Consider the following 27,240-nt stretch of genomic DNA (forward strand, 5'->3'; position numbering starts at 1 on the left):
AAAAGTGCCTGTCCATGCAGCTCTGATTGCACTTCATAAATCCATCTATCAGACAAGATTTTAGCACAGGTGTCAACGGGGCTATGAGGCATTCAATGTCCTGCAAATCATGTTTTGCATTATCTTCAACAATATTATTTTATTATATAATTTTTACAAGCAAAAAATTTTCATCTCAGCATAAAGCTTTTGTTAAAAATATCCATCAAGTCGTGGCCACTCACATAGTTTCAGCTAATACAAAAGACAAACTCATCTACTGCAGCAAACTCAAACAAAGCATCATGGTTTATGCAGCACACACTCAAGTCTCTCTTTCCCATCTATGGCAGTTTCCACACTGACAAAGCTGCTTCGGCTGGTGGGACCACATAAACATCCTGTAATCAGTAAAACAAATGCAATAACTATATGTCATTCATAGATACTTATTCTAACGCGTATCTACTGAAAGCTTTCAAATTGTGAGTTAGATAGATTGTGAGTGTAATTTTAAAAATGAATAAATGTTTAACAAAAGCATAAGTACGCCAAGCGAACAATTCGAAGCTTTGGTTCTGGAAGTTAAAGATGTGGATTGGTCAATCAATTTTCTTCACTTTTTACAAGTGAGAAGTGTACATCTGAAATCAAATCATAAATCTAATTTACTAGATAAAACTGCCAAAGAAAATTTGATGCAAATATAGTTAGGTGAAATGATAAAAAATAATAACGATGATTGGTGATAGCATTAGGTTATAATTGTAATAATTAGTACATGTATTAATGAGTAGTAAAAATATTACCTTTAGTATATTCATCAATCTAAGCCATTGTATTGCTAGATGCTATGGATTAAAAAGAATCTGTCAAGAACTCACTGTACATACATCTCTTGCACGCGCAGGAAATTACATTATAACCTCAAACAGGGAAATATAATCTGAATGTAAACTCAACAGTATATCTATAGGAGACTCAAAGTAAAAGATAAACTTATCTCAACTCTCCTATTTTCCTCCGTAGCACTTTAATTACCTGATGCCAAGAAAACTCGAAGTCACCTTCGCAGTAACTTTACAGCAATTTTTACAATTCTGTGGTTCATCAATAAAACGTGTCGATCGAGTCATTCATTAAAGCTACATTGTAAATTAATTTAGTAAATATCGATGTCCATGCGATTTAATAATAGAGTAAAATCCCTAAATTTGAGATAACAGACAACGCGTTTTACGAGTGATAACATTTATTACGACCTATATAAAAATTTCGTGCTGATGATTGGCTAATGAAGCGACCTTATATTTATCACTCGTGAACTCTTTTCAGATGTTCTCTAGTTACGTCATGAATGAAGTACCAGTTGGAATCTGAGCTTTTTAAAAGATGGCCTCATTTAAACGCATATATCTCTGGACAGGATTGGTCTACAAAGACAAAAATGACATCAAATTGTAGCTGATGTTTTAGCCTTTTATTGGTTTTAATTTCATTAAATCGTCTAATTTGACGCAATCGCATCTTTAACTGTCTAATGTTATATGGCACTGTTAACCTTAAATAGTTTATCGTTGAATTTCACAATCAGGATAAGCTCTGTTTTTAGTGTCCAGTTTTAGATATTGATGTGACCAATTTACTTCCTTCCTGATCATTTGTTTGTTGTTGGCAACAAAATCCAGGTTTTGGCTAATTATAGAATAATGGAATTATCAGCTCGTGATAGTTTCCTCTCAATTCATTGGTTCAAGCCTAAGGAACATTACACGTAATTGGCTATAATAAACATGTGCGTGTGTTGTTATCAACGCAATACTGCATCATAATGACTGTAGGTTATAGAAATCTGGCCGCTTGTGTAAGCTTGAATAAGTTGAAGCAATACAGGCATTGTTCATAATAATTGCTGAGGGATTCAGCGTCTGCTCTGTCGCGAGTGAGCGCCACGCTTTCTACTAGGCTTTAGAAAGAAGCAGCGGTGATCAAACCATTCAGGAGGTATTAGCTAACTCAGCCGCCTTGTCGCTTCCTCTCTGGAATATAGAGTGTGGGGCAATCGATAAACCAGATAGTACAACCGAACCTTAAGCAACTTTGTGAAGACAGTCGCTGTATTGTGGCTTTAGTTAACTTTCAACTTTAGTCTAAGAGATCAACTGATACTCGAGTAATGTACTACTGAGACCAAATAACTAAGTATTGTCAAGCATTTCGCCAGCATGCGCCTCCAGATTTTTACTCTTCTCATCTTCATCGGACTTCTGGACCTGGATCTCGCACGATCATTTTATGAAGGTGAGACACTGCACTTTTGATATAATACAATTTATATTTATAATATATCTAATATGTGTTAGCAATTGAGAGGAGCTTGAGTTGAAAGGGCTAGTGTTATTATGTTGATGTCTATATAAATGTCTTCATACTTGAAATGCTCACTGTAACCATCGGGACTCTAATACAATCTTTCGTGAATGTCTATAAAACATAGGCTAGAGACATAAAGCAACCGTCACAGCAAAAGGTTCTATTGTAGTAGGAAGACGGGACAGGTTTCAGGTAGAATCAGGTTCTGCCCTAACTAAAAAAGCTGATGATTTAGAGCTAGCCAGATTAATAGACAGACCCTATGGATGTATAATATGAAACACATAATCACCAAGTGCTGTTAGAGCGTGATTATCTAATGGGTTTCGAAAAAGCAACGACAAGCGTTATTATTTGCCAAAAACTTTTTTTAAATTATCTACTAAAAAGGTAGTAAAAGCTCCTTTCTTCCTATCAGTTTGTTGACACTGAAGATAATTAAGCTAACTTCCTAGGCAAGCCTGTGGTTACGTGAAATATAATGTATTTCAAGATGGAGAATCGCATCAAATAATCAATATTCAACAATTAGTTGAACCGAGTTGCTGACAGGCTTAACAGTAGAAGCTCACTAATGACCTTCACCTAGAAAAACTCTTCAGTTTTTTCTTGTTCTTCCCTTCATTATGTTGCTTGGAGATACGAACATTCTCATCTCTATTCAGCTCTTCCCTCTCTTCAACTCTCCTTGGAGTTATGTTTACTACTTGTTATTGTCCAGCATTCATGACTCACACTTTCTCCTGCCGGAACTCCTTCCAACAGCGTTAAACAGTTGTCAAATAGTTTCGTATGACAACAGTTCACTGCTGCTCGCAATAGAACTATTTTTAAAAGTGAGTCTAGTTATGTCTTTACAATAAGCTGGTGAAAGTCACTCCCTACTCTGCATCTTCTCTCTGCAACAGGAGCCGATGCTGCCAGTACCAGCTCTGTATACTGGAGCATATAGAGAGCACCAGTCTGACGTCCAATAATAGCTGCTAGAGGTAGTGACCATGTAATCACATTGAAGCTCATTGAATGCTTTTAGCCCTGCAATTTAACACAATAGGTATGCGACCACTGACCTCTCCATTTACAAACCCAAGTACTTGAATGACACGGAGTTGAGAGAGAAAAGGATGGGAAGCCTTGGTTCCCATATACACCGCCAGCACCGGTGACAGGATTGTAGGGCTATCGGTGGTGAAATGAGAACCAACACGCCGAGTACTCTCACTAGTTGCTGGCGGTATTACAAGAGTTCAGTGCTGCTCAACTTTTGTAAGAAGCCGCAGGCAAAACCTTCTCGAAATGCACTGTACTGGTAAAGGTCAACACTTTCCAAACGGCATGGCGAGTAGCCATTTTTAACGATAATCAGCGGCACGGCTTTATGTGAACATAAACCGCCGAACCTAGCGCCGCAAGTGTTTTGCTGCGCAAGATTGCCGCCAGGATCTCGCAGCCGATATTGGAACCACGCTTTAGTAGACGCTGAGTTGACTTTGGCAGACACAAAAAGTTGTTTTTGTTGGACCTTTATCACCTATCTGAACTGAAGTAGTCAAGCATTTTGTACTTCTGCTGGGGGTCATTAAAGGCGGTTTATTTTGATTATCCTTAATTTTTATCTACTTTTTATTTTTTCACACAGTGTAATGGTTATCGACTATCACACAGTGTAGCGGTTGTCGACTATCCCACAGTGTAACGGTTGTCGACTATCCCACAGTATAACAGTTGTCGACTATCCCACAGTATAACAGTTGTCGACTACCCCACAGTATGATGGTTGTCGACTACCTCACAGTATAACGGTTTTCAACTATCCCACAGTATAACGGTTGTTGTCTATCACACAGTATAACGGTTGTCGACTACCCCACAGTATAACGGTTGTCGACATTCACACAGTATAAAGGTTGTCGACTATCAAACAGTGTAATGGTTGTCGACTATCCCACAGTATAACGGTTGTCGACTACCTCACAGTATAACAGCTGTCGACTATCCCACAGTATAACGGTTGTCGACTATCCTACAGTATAACATTTGTCGACTATCCCACAGTATAACAGCTGTCGACTATCCCACAGTATAACGGTTGTCGACTATCCTACAGTATAACATTTGTCGACTATCCCACAGTTTAATGGCTGTCGACTATCACACAGTATAACATTTGTCGACTATCCCACAGTATAACAGCTGTCGACTATCCTACAGTATAACGGTTGTCGACTATCCTACAGTATAACGGTTGTCGACTATCCCACAGTATAAAGGTTGTCAACTATCCTACAGTATAACAGCTGTCGACTATCCCACAGTATAACGGTTGTCGACTATCCTACAGTATAACGGTTGTCGACTATCACACAGTATAACAGTTGTCGACTATCACACAGTATAACAGCTGTCGACTATCCTACAGTATAACGGTTGTCGACTATCCCACAGTATAGCGGTTGTCGACTATCCCACAGTATAAAGGTTGTCAACTATCCTACAGTATAACAGCTGTCGACTATCCCACAGTATAACGGTTGTCGACTATCCTACAGTATAACATTTGTCGACTATCCCACAGTCTAATGGCTGTCGACTATCACACAGTATAACGGTTGTCGACTATCACACAGTATAACGGTTGTCGACTATCACACAGTATAACGGTTGTCGACTATCCCACAGTCTAATGGCTGTCGACTATCACACAGTATAACGGTTGTCGACTATCACACAGTATAACGGTTGTCAACTATCACACAGTATAACGGTTGTCGACTATCCCACAGTCTAATGGCTGTCGACTATCACACATTATAACGGCTGTCGACTATCACAAAGATATTGCTTCGCTTTTTGATCATGTACTTAAATTGAACTGATCTATCTCCACGATTAGCAAACGTTTGTCAATTTTTTCAAATCATTTTCACTCTCTACCCATGCTCCTCCCTCCTCTCCTTTTTTATCGTCACAGTTTAACTTTAATTTTATTGATCGTGTCACATGGTGGGGCAGGTTGTGAGCTCTACAAGCACACCTATTTCCTTCGATTAATCATTTCTCAGTTTCCATCTTTCTTCCCAAGCCACCTGAGAAAGTCAGCCATTCCAAACCAAAACTAAAGGCTAATAAAAAGGCTGTTTCAGCAACTAAATGTGAGGCAATAATGTGAGGCCAGTGGGCAGGCTTGCATCATTCCCGAATTACTAGCCCCACGCTACAGCAGGTGATTATCCTGCCTGCTTCCCCCTTATCAAACGTTTATACTAATATCAAACACAATGTTACCAGCGAATCGCGTCATATATCACTTAGACAACATACAAAAGCAGCGTGACAAAGGTCGCCAAGACGCACGACAAAGGGCCCACTCCATGCCCTGTTATCTAATCACTGGCCAGCTCAGACGCTTGTTATTATGGCTGTACATATCTCGTGTTACGTCGCCTTCAAACACTGCATGAGAATTTATGTAAAGCCTTTTCTTTTCGTGAAGCATAAAGCTATGTATTGCACAGCCTGCCATCTTGTGAGCAAACAAGTGGTTAAGCCGGGCTGCTTGGACTATCAAATCTGCAATGTGTTTTATGGAGGATTATGCAGCCTGGCAGCCCTTGATAGGGGTTAAATGTAGACATCTATATTCGCTGTTTATATATAAGAAGCAAGGATTTAGCTGCGTGCTCAACATAGACAACAGATCTGACAGTCTCTATCAGGCGCATAGTTAAATTACTTTAAGCAAAAAGGATTTCTTGTTTTAATATTTACCCTTGGTGAAACTCCGTTAACTATGCCTGCTGCTCAACTCTGCTCACTCACTGCGTATACCCATTGCCCTCTAATCATGTAACACCGCTGGGCAATTATGTAGACCGCAGGCCTGGCAGCCCCATGCTATGATATGCTAGGCCTGCCCTCTATTACTTTCACTCAATGCTGCATCATTCAAGAGTTGACATTATAATCAGTAGAACTATGTCCGGGGCTCATCTTAGGTCAAGTGCATCTGATCAACACTTGGAGCTACATTGCATGATGAGAATTAACAGCAGGTGCCCTTACATCAGCAGGTGCCCTTACATCAGCAGGAAACTTCAGTTTCTCTCTCTACCTTCCCCCATCCCCATCACAACTTTCACTTTCCTCTTAAAAATTGAGCCAAAGAGGGATCTGCATGCAATTGTTTCTCTTTCTGTTATGATGTAGTCTGATTTGCTGTTTTCTTCTGACATGAAGCTAGTCAGAAAGTAGCAGATATTTTCATTAAAATCTTGCAAGTTTATTACTGGTGTGCACAGCGAGCTGGTGCAGAACAAAGACTGGATTCTAGGCATTTATTCAGAAGTTAAGGTTAGCTCAGCAGGAGCCATTTTAGTACAGCCAGCTTTAGAAATAACCGGAACATCTGGGGACAACCAACAGAGTTGATAGGCTCCCAGATTCCACTTATATAGGCTTTTGTTTATCCGGCGGCAAAAAACTTTCTGGCATACCACTCTGGTTAAAAACAACTTATTACTATGGATATCAGTTATGAACCAGTGCAATGCAGTCGGGGTTCTTGTATCGCTGTATTAAGAGACAGGCTGGGTCAAAGAAAGCCCTATACATAACACTGAAACCTCTTAGCCAACCGCTCACCCTAAACTTTGGTTACATTGGTCGATGGCTTCCCATAATACCAACCACACACATTGCCACGTAAATTTTCTAGCCTGTAAACAAGAGACTGAGATGACTATATATAGGTATCTGTAGTAGGACTAGCTGACAGCCCCTCTCCATTATTCACTGATGCCTGCTTAATCCTTTAACTCTTCAACTCACCTTATGTAATAGCTTCTCCGTTATGTAATAGCTTCTTCTCATATCTCACTACAAGCCTTTTAACAGGACTAAAATAGATCATGGCTTTGGCAGTTATATCAATGATTTTGGGAATCTATTAGCATTAATCAGATGCCAGTTGTATAAGGAAAAGGTGATAGCAACAAACTAAATCAATTGTTTACAAGGCAGCCGTGTGGAGGCAGTATTTTAACTTCGAAGTGGGCTTAGAGGCTGCTTTTGTTAGGAATTAATTTTTTTAAGGGTTCAATCATTAAGCTAACAATTCTACTCATAGCAGCGGTTCTGGTTCTGGTGATAATACAGCCATGATAAGGCTATTAACGATGATAATAATAATTTAAAAGCTATTATAGTGATTAGTTACAGCATTCTGTGAGTAACGGAGTCGGGCCGGCAGAATCTGATGATAAGGACTTTATCAAAAAGTTCGCTCTTCTAAAGAAGTGTGGTCAATCGGTTTATCTGCAGGCAGAAATCATATTTTGCCAGATTTTACAAATTCTAGTTGAATATTGCGCCAAACCAAACGTTTACCAACCATTGAATGTATTTTATATTGTTATTATTCTGATTACCTATTTCATTAGTTATCCCGGTCCATTTCATAGTAAACATCTCTTTTTTTGAGATTTTATCTGCCTTCAAATTAATTGGTTATTAAGTATATTCGGAGTTAATTCTCAATTGAAACTATATGAAATTACTTTTCGTTATGGCTGCTTTGTATGAATGAATAGTTGAGGTAGGAATTCAAACAACCTTTATTAAATCCTATTATATTATCATAATACTTTTGGCAGCTGGAATCTTTGAAGATTAAGTTTCCATTCGTCAACTAATCTTTAGGAGGATTTGTTCTTTAAAGGATAAAGGTCATAGGGAGGACTTCCTTTGAAGAATTAAACCTTGCTAGTGGTGTACCCTACATTTATTGTTGATAGCAAGGGTTGATTCTCCACGCATAGAAACACAGCAAACCTCTGGAAGGTCCTCAGTCTAACGATACAAGAGTCAAGTCATGCATGGCATGATAGCAAAATCAATATGAATCCTATCACTATTATCGTGTGCCTCTTTGTAAAAAAATATTAATAATCATATTACCATTAAAAATAACCTCAAAACTTCATCGTAAATAGTTACTTGGAACGAAAAAAATTTGAAAAAATATTCAGTATTTAGCCTCGTACCTATCGCATCCTGAGTCTACGTGATGGTTTACTGAGTGCCACCTAGCAATACTTAATTTCATTCAGACTAAAAACGCTTAAACTACCTTTGCTGTGATATAAGCCAGCCAGGGGCATATCTAGAATGTTGTTGTCTCTTTAAAACTGGTAGATGTGTAAGGAGGCGAAGGATTGCTGATTAGACCTGAAATATGAACAAGCAGCCGTGAGTTGATCTTATTTGTACTGCTGGGTGACAGTCAAATAACTGGTGGTGTTTTGACTGAATAAACTCCATAGGCAGTTCATAGACTCCATAAACTCCATAGACTCCAAAACTTCATAGGCAGTTCATAGACTACATGAGCCTTAAACATTTGATTCATTGAGGTACATCAAGCAACTCCCTAACCTTGCTTTAGGAATTTATCTACGTATTCTAAAAATAGTGACTACTGTGCATAATACCTCATGAGCAGCATTATGGCCCGTGTTGCGCTACGCTGCCAGAGGGAGGGGTTGTTAGTCTAGTACTCTAATGTTAGACTTGCATGAACACCAGATATAAATATATTAGTATCTACAAGGAGCTAGAGGGCTGGTTACTTCACTAAATGTTTATAAAAGAATAACATAAAATTAGATCAAATCCTCCCTATCGGTATATTTGGAAGAGCTACAAGTTGTGAATGCATAGTGAAGGCCTTCTGATGTTTGGTTAACAGCTTTTCTATTTTTTGGCAAGAAACCATTGGATATGCGTAAATGGTGAAATCACTATATCTCTATGAAATCACTCTGTCTGTTGGATGAAGACCAGAGGCTACCTCCAATGTTCTTATCTATTCACTCTGAGCCAACTCTCCATCTACTAGCCGACTTACTTAAACTTATTCACCCAGAATGCACCATTCAAAGAGCAGTTTGCCGCATACTGAAGCGTTCAAACCATATATATTGATTATTTCATTATTATTTCCACCCAGTAGGCTGCTGCCACTTGTTGTATAACGAATCGAGGCGAGCCGAGGCCAGCGACCAACGGCACTCCGAACTAGTGGCTTGTTATCGCCATCAAACACGGCCAAGTATTTTGAGTGTTTTTAACCCCACATCGTTAATTACCAGTCACTCTCAGTCAAAACAGAGTTGCATGGTTTACCAACTTGCAAATGAGGCTTTAACTTGTTTTTTCCTTTCCCTGCTGGCTAAATCATGTTTTGCTAAATTAATGACAAGAAATATATGTGACGCAAAGCTTAGCAAGCCCTGGAGAGTGCTAGAGGCATATGACGTCAGACTAACTTTCACTATAACAGATACATGGAATGGATGAATCAATGCTGTTTTGCCATAGGAGCCAGGGTTAACATTGTAGGGCGTTTCTAGTACTTTTAGATGCAATGCTATTCCTTTACAGGAATTAAACCATCTAAGTTACTATAAAATCTTATTATGGGAATTATAGGAATTAGAGCTAAGACTTTATTGTCACAGAATACAAGGCTGCTGCTATAAAAGAAATTTTTCAATAGTTGAATAGTCTGGACTGTAAATATTTTTAACATCTTTTAATAGGGCAACTTAACTAGGACATAGTCTGAACGCAATACATTTTTATTCCCCTACCTGCATTAAGGGTCTAATGTCTACTAGTTGTTTACATGACTTAGTATGGAAAGGTTTAAACCTGCTGTCTGTAGCCCTGGGCAGATTCTCTTATGCAATTTACATACTAGTTAGGAAATATGCTGATGGTACAACACAATAAAGATCGGTGTGTCCACTGATCTCTATTACGTAATTCAGTCCTGCATCAGTTCCACTGAAGAAGTTCTTACAACTACAGACCCTGACATGGCTAAAGGTGCAAACACACTCAGCGGTTTTATGCCAAGTGTGTTTGCACAAGTACAATTCGTGAAAGGGAGATTGGCCTAATAATAAAAGCGGAAGTTGTTTACAAAGTTGTTTACGCTGTTGCCTAGACGGCGCCATATTGACTTACCTAAATTTATTAACAACTTCGAAAAAACTAATGTTACAGAATTTTATTAGAAGCTTGTGAGCGTGCCCACATTATTCACTATGTTTCCATGGTGCGCAGTACTGCGAAGCAGCCCCCTCCGAAGTCGAGGGGAATGTACGTTTCCATGCTGCGCAGTGGTTTTCAGCAAATTAGCCAGAGAAGAGAAATTGTATAAATCGAATCGCCTGATGGAGAAATAGAATCGATCACGGATTCCGAACGTCATAAACGGTCTTTTTATGATTCTGTCGTCATTAACAAGTATTTTTAAGTAATATATTATTTAAACGTTAATTTAGGACTTGCCACCTATTTTTCGAAAAGTGGTGGCATCGATAACAAAGTCCAGGAAAGTAATCACCTCATCATTCTCGTCAATGCAGACCATAATTAATTTTAGGGGAAAGAAGATCGGAAGAATAGAAAAAAAACAAGATTAGCAAGACAACCTTTGTACTAGTTTACGGCCCTCAAAGAATCCGACTCCACGGCATGAGAGCTATGCGCAGCCACTGCGCAGTCGCTGTTTCTTTGCTGCGAATTTGCACTGGCTTCGCACTGATCAGTGCGCAGGGATTTCAGTGCGAAGACGTCGTTTCCATGATTCGGAGATAGCGCAACACCGAAGCACTGCGCATCATGGAAACATAGTGATTGTTTGCTAGTGAATCGCTCAAGTGCGTTTAGACACACCGCCAGCAATATCTCCGCGCTCCTCATGACGCACGCGATAAATCGTCTAGTGTGTTTGGACCTTTAAAGTAATGTTGTCACCTGATATTACTTCCGGCTTTTAGTTGGCCTGCAGCTTCATCTCAATTTGTTCCAGCAGGTTTTTATGTTTGCGTAAATGTTGGAACTGTAATATAGAACCTAATTCTTCTTATCAAACTGTCTCCTTTGGGATAAGAGAAATATCAGATGTTGTAGATACAGGAAATATCACTTTTCTATACTAAAATGTATTTTTCACTTTCTCTGTTTGTCCACCATCTTGTTTTGCAATACAAACACCTCAGCATATGGCTGAAAGAGGTTTTAGAGCTCTCAGAGCTCTCAGAGCTTTCAACTATGATCAAGGGAAGCTCAACCACAGCTAATATGCATTGGTAAACTTTCAACCACATCATGGTATTACATCTTTAACCAGCCTCTCTAGCTAGTAGGATTCTGGCTCTCACATATCACACCAGATGCTTGGTGTATTTTCAGTATTATGGTCAACCACTGTCAACTTCTTGCACATCCCTCTTGTCGTTAAAGTCTCAAAATGTGGCAAGCTTTGTCATAAGATAAAATAAATTATACATTTTTTTATATTTTTCCATGAAGCAGGCAAATTTGGTGGTCAGTTGTACCATCTTGTCGATGGTATAATTGGGTAACTCTTAATCCTTCTTCTTTCCTCTTGTTGAAAACATTTGCTATTTAAAAAGAAAGATGGCCGTGTAGGTATAAACCCATACTGGCTTTTTTCAGCGCGTACATGTTCATTAAAAATTTGTTAAATTTAGTTTTGCATGAAAACCACGCATACAAGGTAAGATTTGTCAATGTCAACGATTAGCCGGTTTGAAAATACTTAACAGAATTAGTAATTGTATATATATATATGTATATATATATATATATATATATATATATATATATATATATATAGTTTTGAAGCATAACAAATAGTAATCGTAGGGCCACTCTATGTTTTTCATTCTCTATTACCTAGTTATCAGCCATATTTCCTGGTCTAAGCAACTGCTGTATAGTAATGCGTTACTCAACAGTAAGTATATCAATACTGTAAAGTAATTATATCGATGTACTATAAAGTAAGTATATCGATACTGTAAAATAAGTATATCGATACTGTAAAGTAAGTATATCGATACTGTAAAGTAAGTATATCGATACTGTAAAGTAAGTATATCGATATACTCCAAAGTAAGCATATTGATACTCTAAAGTAATAGTATCGAGACTCTAAATTAAGTATATCACTACTCTAAATTAAATATATTGATACTCTGAAGGAAGTGTATCGACGCTATAAAGTAAGTGCATCGATACGCAACAGTAAGTATGTCTATAGTAAGTATTTCGCATGCCTTTGTCAGCTTATCTGTTGAATGGCTATCAAATAACCATAAGTATAAAAAAGGATTCCTACCTGGTTAAATGTCTATTAAAAGTATTTATTATGTTTACAGGAAACATAAATCAATCACATTGTTAGTTCTGTCAAAAAGAATACAAGTGATATTCACATGAATGGAGTGTTGTGAGATACTTAAACTGAAGATAGTCTATTATAAGATCCTTAAACTGAAGATAGTCTATTATAAGATACCTAAACTGAAGATAGTCTATTATGACATACCTAAACTGACGATAGTCTATTATAAGATACCTAAACTGGAGATAGTCTATTGTAAGATACCTAAACTGAAGATAGTCTATTATAAGATACCTAAACTGAAGATAGTCTATTGTAAGATACTTAAACTAGAGATAGTCTATTGTAAGATACCTAAACTGAAGATAGTCTATTATAAGATCCCTAAACTGAAGATAGTCTATTGTAAGATACCTAAACTGAAGATAGTCTATTATAAGACACCTAAACTGAAGATAGTCTATTATAAGACACCTAAACTGAAGATAGTCTGTTATAAGATACCTAAACTGAAGATAGTCTATTGTAAGATATCTAAACTGAAGATAGTCTATTGTAAGATACCTAAACTAAAGATAGTCTGTTGTGATATACATGTTTTATTTTAGTAAGTATAGTACTCAACAAATGATAGCAAGAGTTATGATTTCGGTGACCATCAATTATTCTTTTAGGTTTGATAGCTCAAAGGCTCCTATACACAGCTGAATACCTGGTTTGGTTTATTATAGATTATGAAAAGTTAATAGTCCAGAACAATCTGTGGCTGATAGCCAATTTACAGGTCATCGTGAATGGAATTCAAGTAAAACGTGATCACATATAAGTGATTATAATCAGTAGTGAAGCCACTCCAACTGTCTAAAAATATTGATTGTGACGGTGGTTTCACTGCGTGTTTCAATTCTCTCCACTTTTTGTTATTGGTAAAAAATGCTTGAGATTATAATATGGTTCACTTAGTAAGTTAAGCCAATCATAACTATATAGAAAAACAGAAAGGAGCTAGTGAGAATAGTGCAAACTTGGGTCCTTATGTTCCATATATTCTTATTATATTGGTGTATAACGGAAACAGTAGACAGAAGAACACACTGTTAATTTACTGTTCATATCTCAGTCTGTCCGAGAGATCCCACTCTACATCTAGGAATATAGACTGAGATTATAGATGAAATTAGGTACGCATTCCCATCTGCACACGTAACTCTATCAAACAAGCATTATTAGCTCTTATTTCATTCATCTATTGTATATAATTGAAAGCATGAACCATTCTGAAAAGCTTGGAAAGGTCAAAGAGTGTAATCACTCCTGTGATTTTATACGAGTCTACTAAGTTAGTCTTTAGTCAGTGCATGAATCACCTACTTGTCATCAGCTACGTCCAGTTCTCTCAAATAGTTGTCAACAACCAAATATCTGTTGTTTTCATGTTTTCATACACGCGATTGTTTTCGTCATTACATGAAACAAATGAGTACAAATTTGAAAGTATGCGCTGCTGATAGGAAAAGTTCATGCCTGTACCATCCATCTGTTGTGTGCCTGATTGCGGAAGCTGAATGAAAATCAAAAGCAGTGCTCACCGTGAAGTGTTGAGGAATAGTGGAAAAAGAGTATTTACCCTTTTGGCCTCTTTTTGCTCTCTCTCTCTCTCTCTCTCTTTTTCACTTTTTCTCTCTCACCCTCTTTCTTTTCTCATCTTCTTTTTCTTTTCATTTTCTCACGCTCTTTTCATCTCTCTCTTTTCTCTCTCCCTCCCTCTCTTCCTCCCTCTCTCCCTCCCTCTCACTCTCTCTTCCCTCTCTCTCTCCCTCTCTCTCTCTCCCTCTCCCTTCTCTTTCCCTCTCTCTCTTCTCTCTCTCTCTCTCCCTCTCCCTCCCTCTCTCACTCTCTCCCTTTCTCTCCCTCTCACTCACTGTCTCTCCCTCTCACTCACTCTCTCTCTCTCCCTCCCACTCTCTCTCTCTCTCCCTCCCTCTTACTCTCTCGCTCTCTTCTCTCCCTCTCCCTCCCTCTCTCACTCTCCCTCTCTCACTCTCTCTCCCTCTTTCTCTCTCTCTATCTCTCTCTCTCTCTCTCTCTCTCTCTCTCTCTCTCTCTCTCTCTCTCTCTCTCTCTCTCTCTCTCTCTCTCTCTCTCTCTCTCTCTCTCTCTCGCTTTCAGGAAGCAGCTATAGTTCAGTGGTTAGTGCACTGGCATACAATGAGTAGGTCCATAGTTCAAATAACATAAGAACCTTTGGTGGTATTAGGAAGGGCAGCCAACCGTAATTGCTCCTGTGCTGAATCTAAGCAGACCATCGGCGACCAAATCGGCTCTTCCGTCTGCACTCCAGTGTGGTGACGAGAGTAGCTAGCAACCTAGCAGAAATAAAACCGAAACCTGATAAAAGGTGGAGGAGTTCCTCTGCGAGCCGGTGGCGAGATAGCTAGAGAGTGTTTCAATAAAATTGCCCTGCTGGAGGCAATGGAAAATGACGCTTGAGACCTGCCAAGAAAAGTCATGGTTATAGGAAGAGGGGGAGGGGGTGAGAACCATGACATACAATCCATTGCACTTTGATAGAGAGAGCTAGACTCTTTAACTGTTTCGCTACCGCATTAAATTCTGACCAAACAATTGTTCTGCCCAAATTAATTTGAACAGATTTTCGAAAAACCAATATACCGTTAGTATTCAAGCAATATCTTGAGAATCAAAACAGATATTGTTTTACTGTAACATAAAACTTATTCAGAACAAAGTTTTTTATAAGATAAGTATAAAATTGTTTCGTGAACACCACTGTCACAAACTTTCTGACGCTTCCTTTGCGTTAAACGAACGCGGTGAGTTTTTTATTGTCATGACGATAAACATCTGGTTTTCCTGATTTGAAAAATAATTAGAAATGTAATTGTTGAGCCAAAAAACTTTCTATTGGTTGCACGTGATTGGCAACAAGGTTTTTCTGTTGGAGACAAATTTTGATTGGTCTGGCCAATGCGCGGGCTTCGTAATGAAAATAGAAGTGAAACCCTATTGATAAGCCAATACATCAACTTACGATCAGTTCTTAAATTACTGCGAAAGCTGATATATCGGCTTGCGGTAGCGAAAGAGTTAAATTTAACAGCTGCCAATTGTAATTCATTGGAACCCATGACTTTAGGCTCAGCTTCCTGGTCAATAAATGATATTTCAACAAACGATAGAAAAGAGTAGTGCTATTTAACAGAAATGAACAATAATATAATGCATACCTACCCAAAGTTTTGAGGCTTATGGTAGCAAACACTCAAAGCCACTTTCTTATTTTTGAGGTTTCTGATTCTTCACATCTGGAATTGTAGGATTAGGGAACACATGAGGCATTCAGATTCCAATCATGTAACCCGGAATCTTAGAAGAACTATGGTAGTTTTTTTTCGGCGGGTACATGATAGCTCAAATCTAGTCAGTTGACAGGAAACTAGTGCATACGGTGAGACGAAGCATTACAAACTATTGCCAGAGATATTTGTAAATATTTTAATGTTCGCCTACATTCACCAAACGCTTACCTCATAACAAATTCGTTAAGTGTCTGCCAAAAATGTTTTAGTGTATCTGTTCATGGTTTCTTGATAGATTAATTACCGTGTCAGCCGTATTGCTGACAGCATGCAGAGGATAACTTCAAGTTGTTGGATATGCATAGGAATAATTGAATACCCATAGCATATGACATTTTATGAGATACTTTGTAATATTCTATTAAACATATCTCTCTAGATTTCAGGGTCCAAAAGCGCTCTTAGAGACTTGAGACTCGTTCATTGAAAGATTCTCTAAAGCCTGATTACCAAATCAGCTGCGAGATCCGTCGCTAATCTCAAGTAGTAAAACTCCTGTATCGCTAGGCTTGGCAGCTTATGTGTACATAAAACTGGGTCGCTTACCATGCTATCTCGAAAGTGCTGACCTTCACCTGTCTAATACATTTTGGAAAGCTTTGCCTGCAGCTTCTTGCGAAAGTTGAACCACACTGAGCCTTTGCATTGGCCGCTGGCAACTACTAGTAGTACTCAGTACATAGGTTTCCAGTTCACTGCCAACAGCCCTGTGATTCTGCCACCGGAAACTACTACTAGTCAAATCCTTAAGACATTTGTAAAAAAGCAAGCAATACCTTCCATGTCTTTTGACAAAGGATGAAATTCAAAAGCCATCCAGCAGATGCATGTGTAGAGGTCAGCGATAACTTATACTCAGGACTATATTCTTGTTTTTGCTTGTAGATATTTCTTTTAACAAGGAGCTGGTAGTGAACAACAGGACTGTGTCATGCAGTGGCACACCGCTGGGCAGGAAATATACTCAAGAGATGTACACATGCACAGACATTCGGTGAGCTGATAGAGTTGAGTTTAGCTTATTCAGTTTCCGTACTAATGATTGGTAACAAGGCTGAAGAACTCATCGGCGGGTTAGATGAGTTGTGACTAGACTTAAGTGTAAAATATGTAGGTTTGCCAATGTGCTAGGGCTAAACAGTGAAGAAGGTCCTCATTAGAAAGGATTGAGCGATAACTTGTTCCGGCTGAGTAAAGACTGATAACCATAACGGACGTCGAATCACAAACTTTGTACGTTTGTAAGCTCATTCTTTCACTTTGTATTCTTGTGGCAACTCAACTTTACAGAGTTTCAAAAACAAGAAAGAGTAACTAACAAAATAATATTCAACTATGATTGGTTGATAGATGCTAATATTCAACTATGATTGGTTGATAGATGCTAATATTCAACTATGATTGGTTGATAGATGCTAAAATAGATAGAGCATAAAATATCTTCAAATAGAATTGCTATGAAAGGTGTAAGGTAGAATGAAATGGCCAGTAATATGTATTGAGGCGATCTGAAGGTGTAGTGAGGTGTTCTAAAGCAGTAGTAATGTATTTTGATGCTGTAGTGAGGTTTTCTGAAACTTTAGTGAGGTTTTCTGAAACTGTATTGAGGTGTTCTGCAGCTGTATTGAGGTGTTTTGAAGCTGTAGTAGGCTGCTCTAAAAGCGGTAACAAGGTGGTCTAAAATTGTAGGAGGTGTCTGCAAGTTGTCACTTAGACCAGGCATGTTTATATTTGTAACTAATTTACATATTGAAATGAAAATAGTTGATTCATTTCAAGGTAATTGCTATTTGAAGCATCAGCACTGAAGTTAGGCCAATCGCTATTATAAGCATGAATGCGCATGTTAACATTGCCGCTGGTGTCATTACTGCAGCTCCGCCTACACACTGCTTAGCAGTTCGCCTTGTCCCAAAGGACCTTAGAAATTAGTCTCTTTTCTCAGCTCCCAGTGTTTGTGCAGATTTCCGGATATTGCAAACCAGTTCCTTGTTACAGCTAGCTCCATAAAACTATTCACAATTACACATTCCCAGTGTAGTAAGGCTCTTGGTAGTCAGCCGTCTATAAACAGCCTTGTTAAAAGTAGTAGACACTTTTTACTAGCTAGAAAATAGAGAAAAACTGCTCGTACCAATTCCTATTGGCTTATAGCCAATAGGATTCTGGTTATAAATTCTCAACTTGATTTTAAACGCAACATTGATGGAGGAGTGTTTTTGAAATCCTTCGACTCTTTGGTACTTTAAGAGACATAGCAATGAAATAGCGCAGTTTGAATGCTATAGTGCAGTCCCACATATTATCTGATCGCTAAAAAGAATTCTCAAGAAAAATTAAAAATAAGGTAACCACCTTCTTCTGATGCATTAATTTCATCTCTAGAAAATTCCCTTTTTATGTTATTACGTTGTATTTGATGTTAACCATATTAAATACATTTAATGTTGTAGTACTGTTCCCATCTAGACCTGGTCTAAACAGCCCTCAATTATTAAAGTGTCAACCACTCAAGGTGATAGTCACACGAGATGAGATAATCACTATGTAGGGTTGGTTACAGCTGCAGATGAAATTCTCTCAGAATTATAGGCTACGAAGCATGAAGTTACAGGCATATGACCGTGCTGAGACTAACACGAGTAAATTTCTTGTTTATGATGACTTTAGGACTCAGCTTAATCAAGAATAACTAATTTCTAATAACTTATATCAAACCGGTGTGTTTATGAGTAACAAGTCATAATTTGCTGGAACAGTTCCGTTTCATAATACCAAATGGTAATTTCAATACTCCTGCCACAGACGCATAAATTATGTTTCCTTAAAATTTGGCTAAATTGTTGCGCACTGAAACAAACCTGATATAACAAATCTTTTTTACTATTCATTAGAAGTAAATTGTCAGCTCAAGTTCAATTCAGTATATATATATATATATATATATATATATATATATATATATATATATATATATATATATATATATACTGTATATACTGTATATACTGAATTCAGTATATATATATACTGAATTCAGTATATATATATATATATATATATATATATATATATATATATATATATATATATATATATATATATATATATATATATATATATATATAGTATTCAGGTATATCTAGTAAAAGAGCATTCAATCAATAGAGAGCTACTGTTTAGTTTCATAGAGGAAAGCTCTATCTTATAGGTTTAGTTTCATAGAGGAAAGCTCTATCTTATAGGTTTAGTTTCATAGAGGAAAGCTCTATCTTATAGGTTTAGTTTCATAGAGGAAAGCTCGATCTTGTAGGTTTAGTTTCATAGAGGAAAGCTCTATCTTATAGGCTTAGTTCCATAGAGGAAAGCTCTATCTTATAGGTTTAGTTTCATAGAGGAAAGCTCGATCTTGTAGGTTTAGTTTCATAGAGGAAAGCTCTATCTTATAGGTTTAGTTCCATAGAGGAAAGCTCGATCTTGTAGGTTTAGTTCCATAGAGGAAAGCTCTATCTTATAGGTTTAGTTTCATAGAGGAAAGCTCTATCTTATAGGTTTAGTTCCATAGAGGAAAGCTCTATCTTATAGGTTTAGTTTCATAGAGGAAAGCTCTATCTTATAGGTTTAGTTCCATAGAGGAAAGCTCTATCTTATAGGTTTAGTTCCATAGAGGAAAGCTCTATCTTATAGGTTTAGTTTCATAGAGGAAAGCTCTATCTTATAGGTTTAGTTTCATAGAGGAAAGCTCTATCTTATAGGTTTAGTTCCATAGAGGAAAGCTCGATCTTGTAGGTTTAGTTCCATAGAGGAAAGCTCTATCTTATAGGTTTAGTTTCATAGAGGAAAGCTCTATCTTATAGGTTTAGTTCCATAGAGGAAAGCTCTATCTTATAGGTTTAGTTCCATAGAGGAAAGCTCTATCTTATAGGTTTAGTTCCATAGAGGAAAGCTCTATCTTATAGGTTTAGTTTCATAGAGAAAAGCTCTATCTTATAGGTTTAGTTTCATAGAGGAAAGCTCTATCTTATAGGTTTAGTTCCATAGAGGAAAGCTCTATCTTATAGGTTTAGTTCCATAGAGGAAAGCTCTATCTTATAGGTTTAGTTTCATAGAGGAAAGCTCTATCTTATAGGTTTAGTTCCATAGAGGAAAGCTCGATCTTGTAGGTTTAGTTCCATAGAGGAAAGCTCTATCTTATAGGTTTAGTTTCATAGAGGAAAGCTCTATCTTATAGGTTTAGTTTCATAGAGGAAAGCTCTATCTTATAGGTTTAGTTTCATAGAGGAAAGCTCTATCTTATAGGTTTAGTTCCATAGAGGAAAGCTCTATCTTATAGGTTTAGTTCCATAGAGGAAAGCTCTATCTTATAGGTTTAGTTTCATAGAGAAAAGCTCTATCTTATAGGTTTAGTTTCATAGAGAAAAGCTCTATCTTATAGGTTTAGTTCCATAGAGGAAAGCTCTATCTTATAGGTTTAGTTTCATAGAGAAAAGCTCTATCTTATAGGTTTAGTTCCATAGAGGAAAGCTCGATCTTGTAGGTTTAGTTCCATAGAGGAAAGCTCTATCTTATAGGTTTAGTTTCATAGAGGAAAGCTCTATCTTATAGGTTTAGTTCCATAGAGGAAAGCTCTATCTTATAGGTTTAGTTTCATAGAGGAAAGCTCTATCTTATAGGTATAGTTCCATAGAGGAAAGCTCTATCTTATAGGTTTAGTTCCATAGAGGAAAGCTCTATCTTATAGGTTTAGTTTCATAGAGAAAAGCTCTATCTTATAGGTTTAGTTTCATAGAGGAAAGCTCTATCTTATAGGTTTAGTTCCATAGAGGAAAGCTCTATCTTATAGGTTTAGTTCCATAGAGGAAAGCTCTATCTTATAGGTTTAGTTCCATAGAGGAAAGCTCTATCTTATAGGTTTAGTTTCATAGAGAAAAGCTCTATCTTATAGGTTTAGTTTCATAGAGGAAAGCTCTATCTTATAGGTTTAGTTCCATAGAGGAAAGCTCTATCTTATAGGTTTAGTTCCATAGAGGAAAGCTCTATCTTATAGGTTTAGTTTCATAGAGAAAAGCTCTATCTTATAGGTTTAGTTTCATAGAGGAAAGCTCTATCTTATAGGTTTAGTTTCATAGAGGAAAGCTCTATCTTTTGGCATAAATATTTTAACAAGCTTAAATCATATTATAACCGTTTCTTGCTAGAATTTGTCCCTGACAGTGATGTCTTTTCTTACTATTAAACAACACCAAATATAAAAATATGAAATTCACATTTTGGCAAAAAAGTCAGTTTCTTTCCAAATTGATAATTATAAACAATCTTTCAGTTTGGTTATTACTCATAAGTTGCTAGACATAGAGAGTCATAGACATAGAGAGTCATAGACATAGAGAGTCCTTTTGGTAGTTAATTTACATGTATAAACACGTTCATCCATGTTTTATCAATAGTGAGAGCAGAGCTCAATGTCTCAAGTCACTTAATAGTGATAAACACCTAGTGAACTATACTAGGATGAAACTCAGATCAAACTCACTGAAAAGAGTGACTGTAAACCAACACAAATCTAAAAGGATATGTTTTTGAATCAGCTAAGCCCTATGATTTTTCTGGAAATATGACATAAATAGCATCGACCACAATCATCGTACTGTATGACGGGTATGTAGCTCTCGCATGCTATTTATACTATTATTATTTATATTGTTACATCTCTATTATTTCTCTATTTGATCTACGAATCTAACAGAATACACAACACCTGCAGTTGTTTGGCAATAGACAAGTACAACAAGTGTCATCAGTGTGAAATCCTGTGTCTAATGTGTCCAACTTTTAATTTTTTGCAAACCCATAATCACTGGCATAGCATTTTATCCTAATGACTCGATGTTTACCAGAAACTTGTTTGCATTTTCTACTCTCATCAGCTTTACGTCATAACCACTTAAATGGATCACCATGGAAACAAAGTTGTTTCAAGGTTTCAATCAGCTCCACCCATGGCTGAAGCTGTACCTACCGCGTTCCACTGAAACAAAGTTTGAAACATTCACTAAGTGAGCTCGCAAGGATGCTGCCGACAGCTGCTTCTCCGCTTAAGCATTCATCAAGTCATAAAGAATTACAAACTGGAATGTGCAATGGCCAATTAGTACGATTAGGGATGGCTTCCTCTGCCTTTCGTAGAGACACTATATCGTTTAACTAGATTACATGAAGCAGGTACTTGTAATAAAGTACTGGTGACTTGACACTTGTTGACACTTGTCTTCAATTTGTAAACAAATACACAAGGAAAATTGCTAGTTTGGCAATAGAAAAAAAATTATTGAATAAGTTAGCAAAGCTGCTTTTCTAGCGGCTGTCAGTTCAAGAAGTAGTGCCAGTTAAAATGTCAGCTGCTAAGGTTAAGAATTGTAGCTCATATCAAAAGTATGTGATGCCTTTCATTGACCTGCCAACGAGAGCTATTAAATCTTGCATGCTTCACATCCTTAAAGACATGATAAACTGTGAGCAATCGCTTCATCTACAGGATTGTGTCATAAATTCCTAGTACATCTGTTATTCTATCCCATACTCTTATCTTTAAGCGTACAATATACTAAGGTTAGCTCAGTATAACCAAGGTATAGCCAAAGGTGATGATGACCTTGGCAGTCAAATCTGCGTGCTATGCCAACAGCAAGAGTTGTCTTTACCTTCATGCTGCCTGCGATTCTGTCAACAACATGGCATTACACCTATTTGCAGAGTCGATGGTCAACCAGTTTTCCACGGCAATAATGATTTCAAGGAGCAGAACAACGATATCCCAAATAATAATGGCTGCCCGGGTTGTCCCTGTGGGAGTTACACATCTCAACCCAACGACGTCCTAGCCCTCTGCTCCGCCATGCTTAACGCCCAAGGGGTCCATGCTGACTTGGAGGCAGCTTATGTAAGATTTTTCAACGTACTCCGCTCTACGCTTCTAGCTAATCGTTACATTACGTGAAAGCTTTATGATTAAAGTTTCTGTGGCAGCCACAGTTTTAACAATTAAAACTGTGGCAGCCACAATTTTGTTTCACTCTGGGCGCTTGTCAGGCTGCGATTATTGAAAATCCTTCAAGTTTAATATATTCAACTCATAGAGTTTTCTTTTTTTACCTTAATTACTTTGAAACGACATATGTATAGTATATATAATATATATGTGTGTATATATATGTATATAAGCCTGTCAAATGTTTTCAAGGAAACAGTGATCATAGTTCTAGGGTTGAGCAAGACACTTGGCTCACAACCTGAAGAGTTTGGTTATGTCATTAGCAGATTAGCAGTTTTCTGAGAGGTGCCACTTCCTGGTGCCTTTGTAGTTTTAGAGGTTGTCATGGTACACCTCTGCAGATGTAGATTTGAGGATTTAAGAGTTGAAGTGAGACGAGAGATTAGCGCCGGTCTAGTGATGCGCTTCTGGCAAATAGGTGATAACGGTAATGAGCCGTAGCTATATGACCCTCCTTAAACATAGAGATACCTCTTCAACAGAGAATAATAGAGCTATTTAGATATAGATGAAAATGCAATTTGCATGGGAATAGCGCATAAGGAGCCAACAGTGTCTCATGCATCAATACAGCTCTTCAACTCAGCTTGCGCAAGAAGCATATTGGCAGGTTGTTTGCTTGGATGTTATGCAAGAATAGATTAGCAAAAGAAAGCTATTTGAAAAATGATGGATATGTTTGTCCATTCTGAAAATTAGTTGTTAATTTTTGCTTTCTACGTTCACTTTATATTAAGTCTAGGAAACTATCCATAGTTCACTCTACAGCTAGTATAGGAAACTATCACTAGCTCACTCTACAGCTAGTCTAGGAAACTATCACTAGCTCACTCTACAGCTAGTCTAGGAAACTATCACTAGCTCACTCTACAGGTAGTCTAGGAAACTATCACTAGTTCACTCTACAGCTAGTATAGGAAACTATCACTAGTTCACTTACAGCTAGTCTAGGAAACTATCTCTAGTTCACTTACAGCTAGTCTAGGTTATGTAAACTTTGAAGATGACACCAAGTGTTATCTTACATATACAAAAATACATATAACAATAGATTTAAAATAATATCATTCAGTTTTGAAAGATTTCATTTGCTGAATGACCCTTCTTAAATTGATCTCTTTGAAAAATTAACAATTCACAAGAAATACTTTTTGAAAATTTAAATCTTTGTATCGACATCATCCTATTATATGATGGCTGCCAGAAATGCAGTAATTAAAATTATTGTGTGCCGTGACTAATGCTTACCATCTTTTATGTTTGATATAAATGTTCAAAATTTTCAAAAGACTTGAAAAAGTTAGCTGAAAGTCGAGTGAGCTGTTTCCTGTGTTCAATAGTCAAGTGTAGAGCAACACAAGAAGTGATGAACTTTTCACGATGATAAAGTTTTTATTAGCGCATGCTTTTGTTTCGCGCTGCTCTTACTGTTAGTCTTTCAATCAAGAAGTTGTCTTCTCTTGTAAGAGATTAAGAAATTGAATGACATTATAATTGCATTGGATGCACGTACCTTAGCAGGCAAGACACAAACTTATTTAATGTTATATAAAGTTACATAGACTTAGAAGTTTGTTGTAAAATACTATAATATCTTAACCCTTTCAGTGCCATCCAAGCTTAGCTATCGGTCTAGTGCCAGCCATTTTACCGAAAATTGCGGGTACTGCTTCATGATATGTATACAATATTTTTTCAATTCCAAATTCTATCTAGATTCTAGAACGTTTTTTGTAACATATTTTATTTTGCCAACATTTCAACTAACACTGCTATGCAAAAAATTCAATGTATCTATACTTTGCACAATGATAAAGCTATGTGAAGCTACGATCGATGCGAAGCTAAAACGATTCTCCACAATGTTCCTTACTCTTACAAAACTATTACTTTCACCACTATCAGAGTCACTGCTGCTACTTTAATTATCTGTATAATTATGAAAATCTAAATTTGAATTGGCTATAACGCCATCAACATAAGTAATTACCTGTTTTCTGATCAGAACAGTACTTAGCAAAATTTACACAAAAACTGTTTGTTTTTAGGTTAGTACTCAAATAAAAGTTTAAAATTGCTTCGTTATTTTAGGCTAATTTTATAGAGATATCTTTGGAAAATGTTTTAAATATTATGAAACTCCTAAAAACCGTGGGTTATGTTGTCAACAAATAATAAAATGAAGTTACTGCGCAATTGCTGGGAAAGTCGCAATTATCCGTCGACGGCACTCAACCATAGAAAACACATTTCTGCATCTACGGCATTGAAAGGGTTAATACATCATTTATTTATAAATACAATTCAATACAAAGTGAATCCAAATAGATTTTTTGCCAGAGTATAATTTCAAGTTACCTTGGCGACCTTTTGCTGTCACTTGATAAAGTTTGTCAAATAAATTATTTTGAAAGCACTTGGTAAAACTTACCACAGGATTTAGTTTAAAGTGAAGCGTTGGGTTCTATAAAATCTCTTACAAAATCTAACTAATGATTTTTATTTCAAATGTTGTGAAACTTCTGACAAATTATTAAACCTAGTAGCGGGAACAATCGCTTACATCACCTAATTCAGCTATTTAAAATCGTTCCTCTATTCAATACGTTGTCAATACTCAATAATATGAGGTCCAAATTGATTGAAAAAGTGTCCCATAATTATTGGCACAAAACTATTTTCTGAACAGGCATGTGTCTAACAAATATACGGAGCGGCTTACAATGAATACAGCAAAGTTTTCTAGTTGCGTTTAAACAAGTTCTTCTATTATGGGCATGAGAACACAACCCTCGTATTTTATGTTAATTGCAGGCACCAAAGCCAGTTTGCAATCAGACACAGGCTGAGATGAGGGTGCGATTCTATATCGAGGATGGTACAGAAAAATGGCTGGATAGCACCGTCAACAACGGCTACCTCAGCCACCTCCAATGTTCTCTTAGGGATAGAGTGGAGAGCTTATAGTAACCCGAGCTAGTATCTGGTATCGCAAGCTATAGGCTTACTACGACCTTTTTAGACTTTAGTGCAAGCTAGTTTCTTCAACTGCTCAAGTATTGGTCTGAGCCGCTTATGACTCGAAGCGCAGGACCTCTGTTCAACACCATTACACTTCTTTTCCTATATTCAAACTGATAAGTCTAATCTTTCCTCTCCGATGGCAGACTTGAGCTTTTATCATTGTTTGAAAAAACTATTCTACGCAGGTATTTAAAATATGCGAGATGGTCACATGACTTTGTCAGCGATTGCTGACTTTCACTTTCATGCATGCTGTGGTCTCATCAACTTGAGATTGTGCGAGGAATAGATCAGTTGGAGCTAGTGCCATTTTTAAGAGTCAGACACCATGTAAATTTTTGTAGCCATCTTCATTATTAGATTTTTTCGGAGTCATCTTACTTTTATCAAAGAGCAGACAACTCCGCAAAAGGTTTTAGATTAAGTTTATTTATTTTCCTGTACAGTAAGGCCTATATTTTATATATTCATTGCTACTACTTGTAGTTAGCTGTATTTATATCATAAGATTATTTTGGTATTTTAAAAATTGCACTGTATATTTGATATGGCAACTCCAATACATATTTTTGAGCTTGATGGCTACTTTGTAGAGAACTTTTAGAGTTGCCTTCACACAACTTATGTGCCATCCATGATTACATATATTTTTGTATGCCACAATCAAGGCATCACTCTTCAAATTTTAACTTTTTGTTTCTATATTCTGTTCAAATGACCTTCAAAAGGAAATCTATTTTCCATTTTGTGTTGTCTTCGCCTTGTCTGGGTAATAAAAAAACAGTCGCCAACTTGGTTATCTAGTTGCAAGGAATTTTTAGCATGGCCTACTCCATCACAGAGTAAGTACTTTTGAGGAACATCATCCTTCTGTGTTTTCTCTTTAGATTGATTTGAAGACATTTTCTTTTCAAGATCTCAATGAGTGGCTCACTATTCAAGACAGTCGGGCCACCTGACACCTTTTGTCTCTTGCCGGCAATGAGCACCTGTTGATAGTCATTAAAACTTATTTAAATGACAGCTAATCTTAATAAGTGACATCTAATCTTGACTCCAACAACAAAGCTAGTTGTAACAGTCTAAAATCACTATGACTATTCCATCACCAGTTGATTGAACAGCCATATGCAAAGTTATATTTATACTCATGGTTTGTATAATGCTATGAGATGTTAAGTTGTATGTACTCGTATGTTAAGATCTATGATAGT

The 27,240-nt window shown here is 37.1% G+C and overlaps 1 protein-coding gene across 1 annotated transcript; it reads left to right on the top strand.

The window, feature by feature from the left end:
* The first annotated feature begins 1,891 nt into the window (after positions 1-1,891).
* On the top strand, positions 1,892-26,817 carry LOC137393735 (uncharacterized). The gene is made up of 4 exons (XM_068080416.1): positions 1,892-2,280; positions 16,837-16,945; positions 22,705-22,891; positions 25,817-26,817. The coding sequence occupies exons 1-4, from the start codon at positions 2,205-2,207 to the stop codon at positions 25,967-25,969; spliced, it is 525 nt and encodes a 174-aa protein (XP_067936517.1). The 5' UTR covers positions 1,892-2,204; the 3' UTR covers positions 25,970-26,817.
* The last annotated feature ends 423 nt before the right edge of the window (positions 26,818-27,240 follow it).

The sequence above is a fragment of the Watersipora subatra genome, chromosome 4, assembly GCF_963576615.1.
Source record: "Watersipora subatra chromosome 4, tzWatSuba1.1, whole genome shotgun sequence".
In the NCBI taxonomy this organism is placed as follows: Eukaryota; Metazoa; Bryozoa; class Gymnolaemata; order Cheilostomatida; family Watersiporidae; genus Watersipora; species Watersipora subatra.

What these genes read in the sequence shown, in the direction of transcription:
- LOC137393735 (XM_068080416.1), top strand. Translation starts at nt 2,205, where the DNA reads ATGCGCCTCCAGATTTTTACTCTTCTCATCTTCATCGGACTTCTGGAC. An exon ending in TACACATGCACAGACATTCG is followed by an intron (nt 16,946 to 22,704) that starts GTGAGCTGATAG and finishes ACCTATTTGCAG; the next exon opens with AGTCGATGGTCAACCAGTTT. An exon ending in CTGACTTGGAGGCAGCTTAT is followed by an intron (nt 22,892 to 25,816) that starts GTAAGATTTTTC and finishes TGTTAATTGCAG; the next exon opens with GCACCAAAGCCAGTTTGCAA.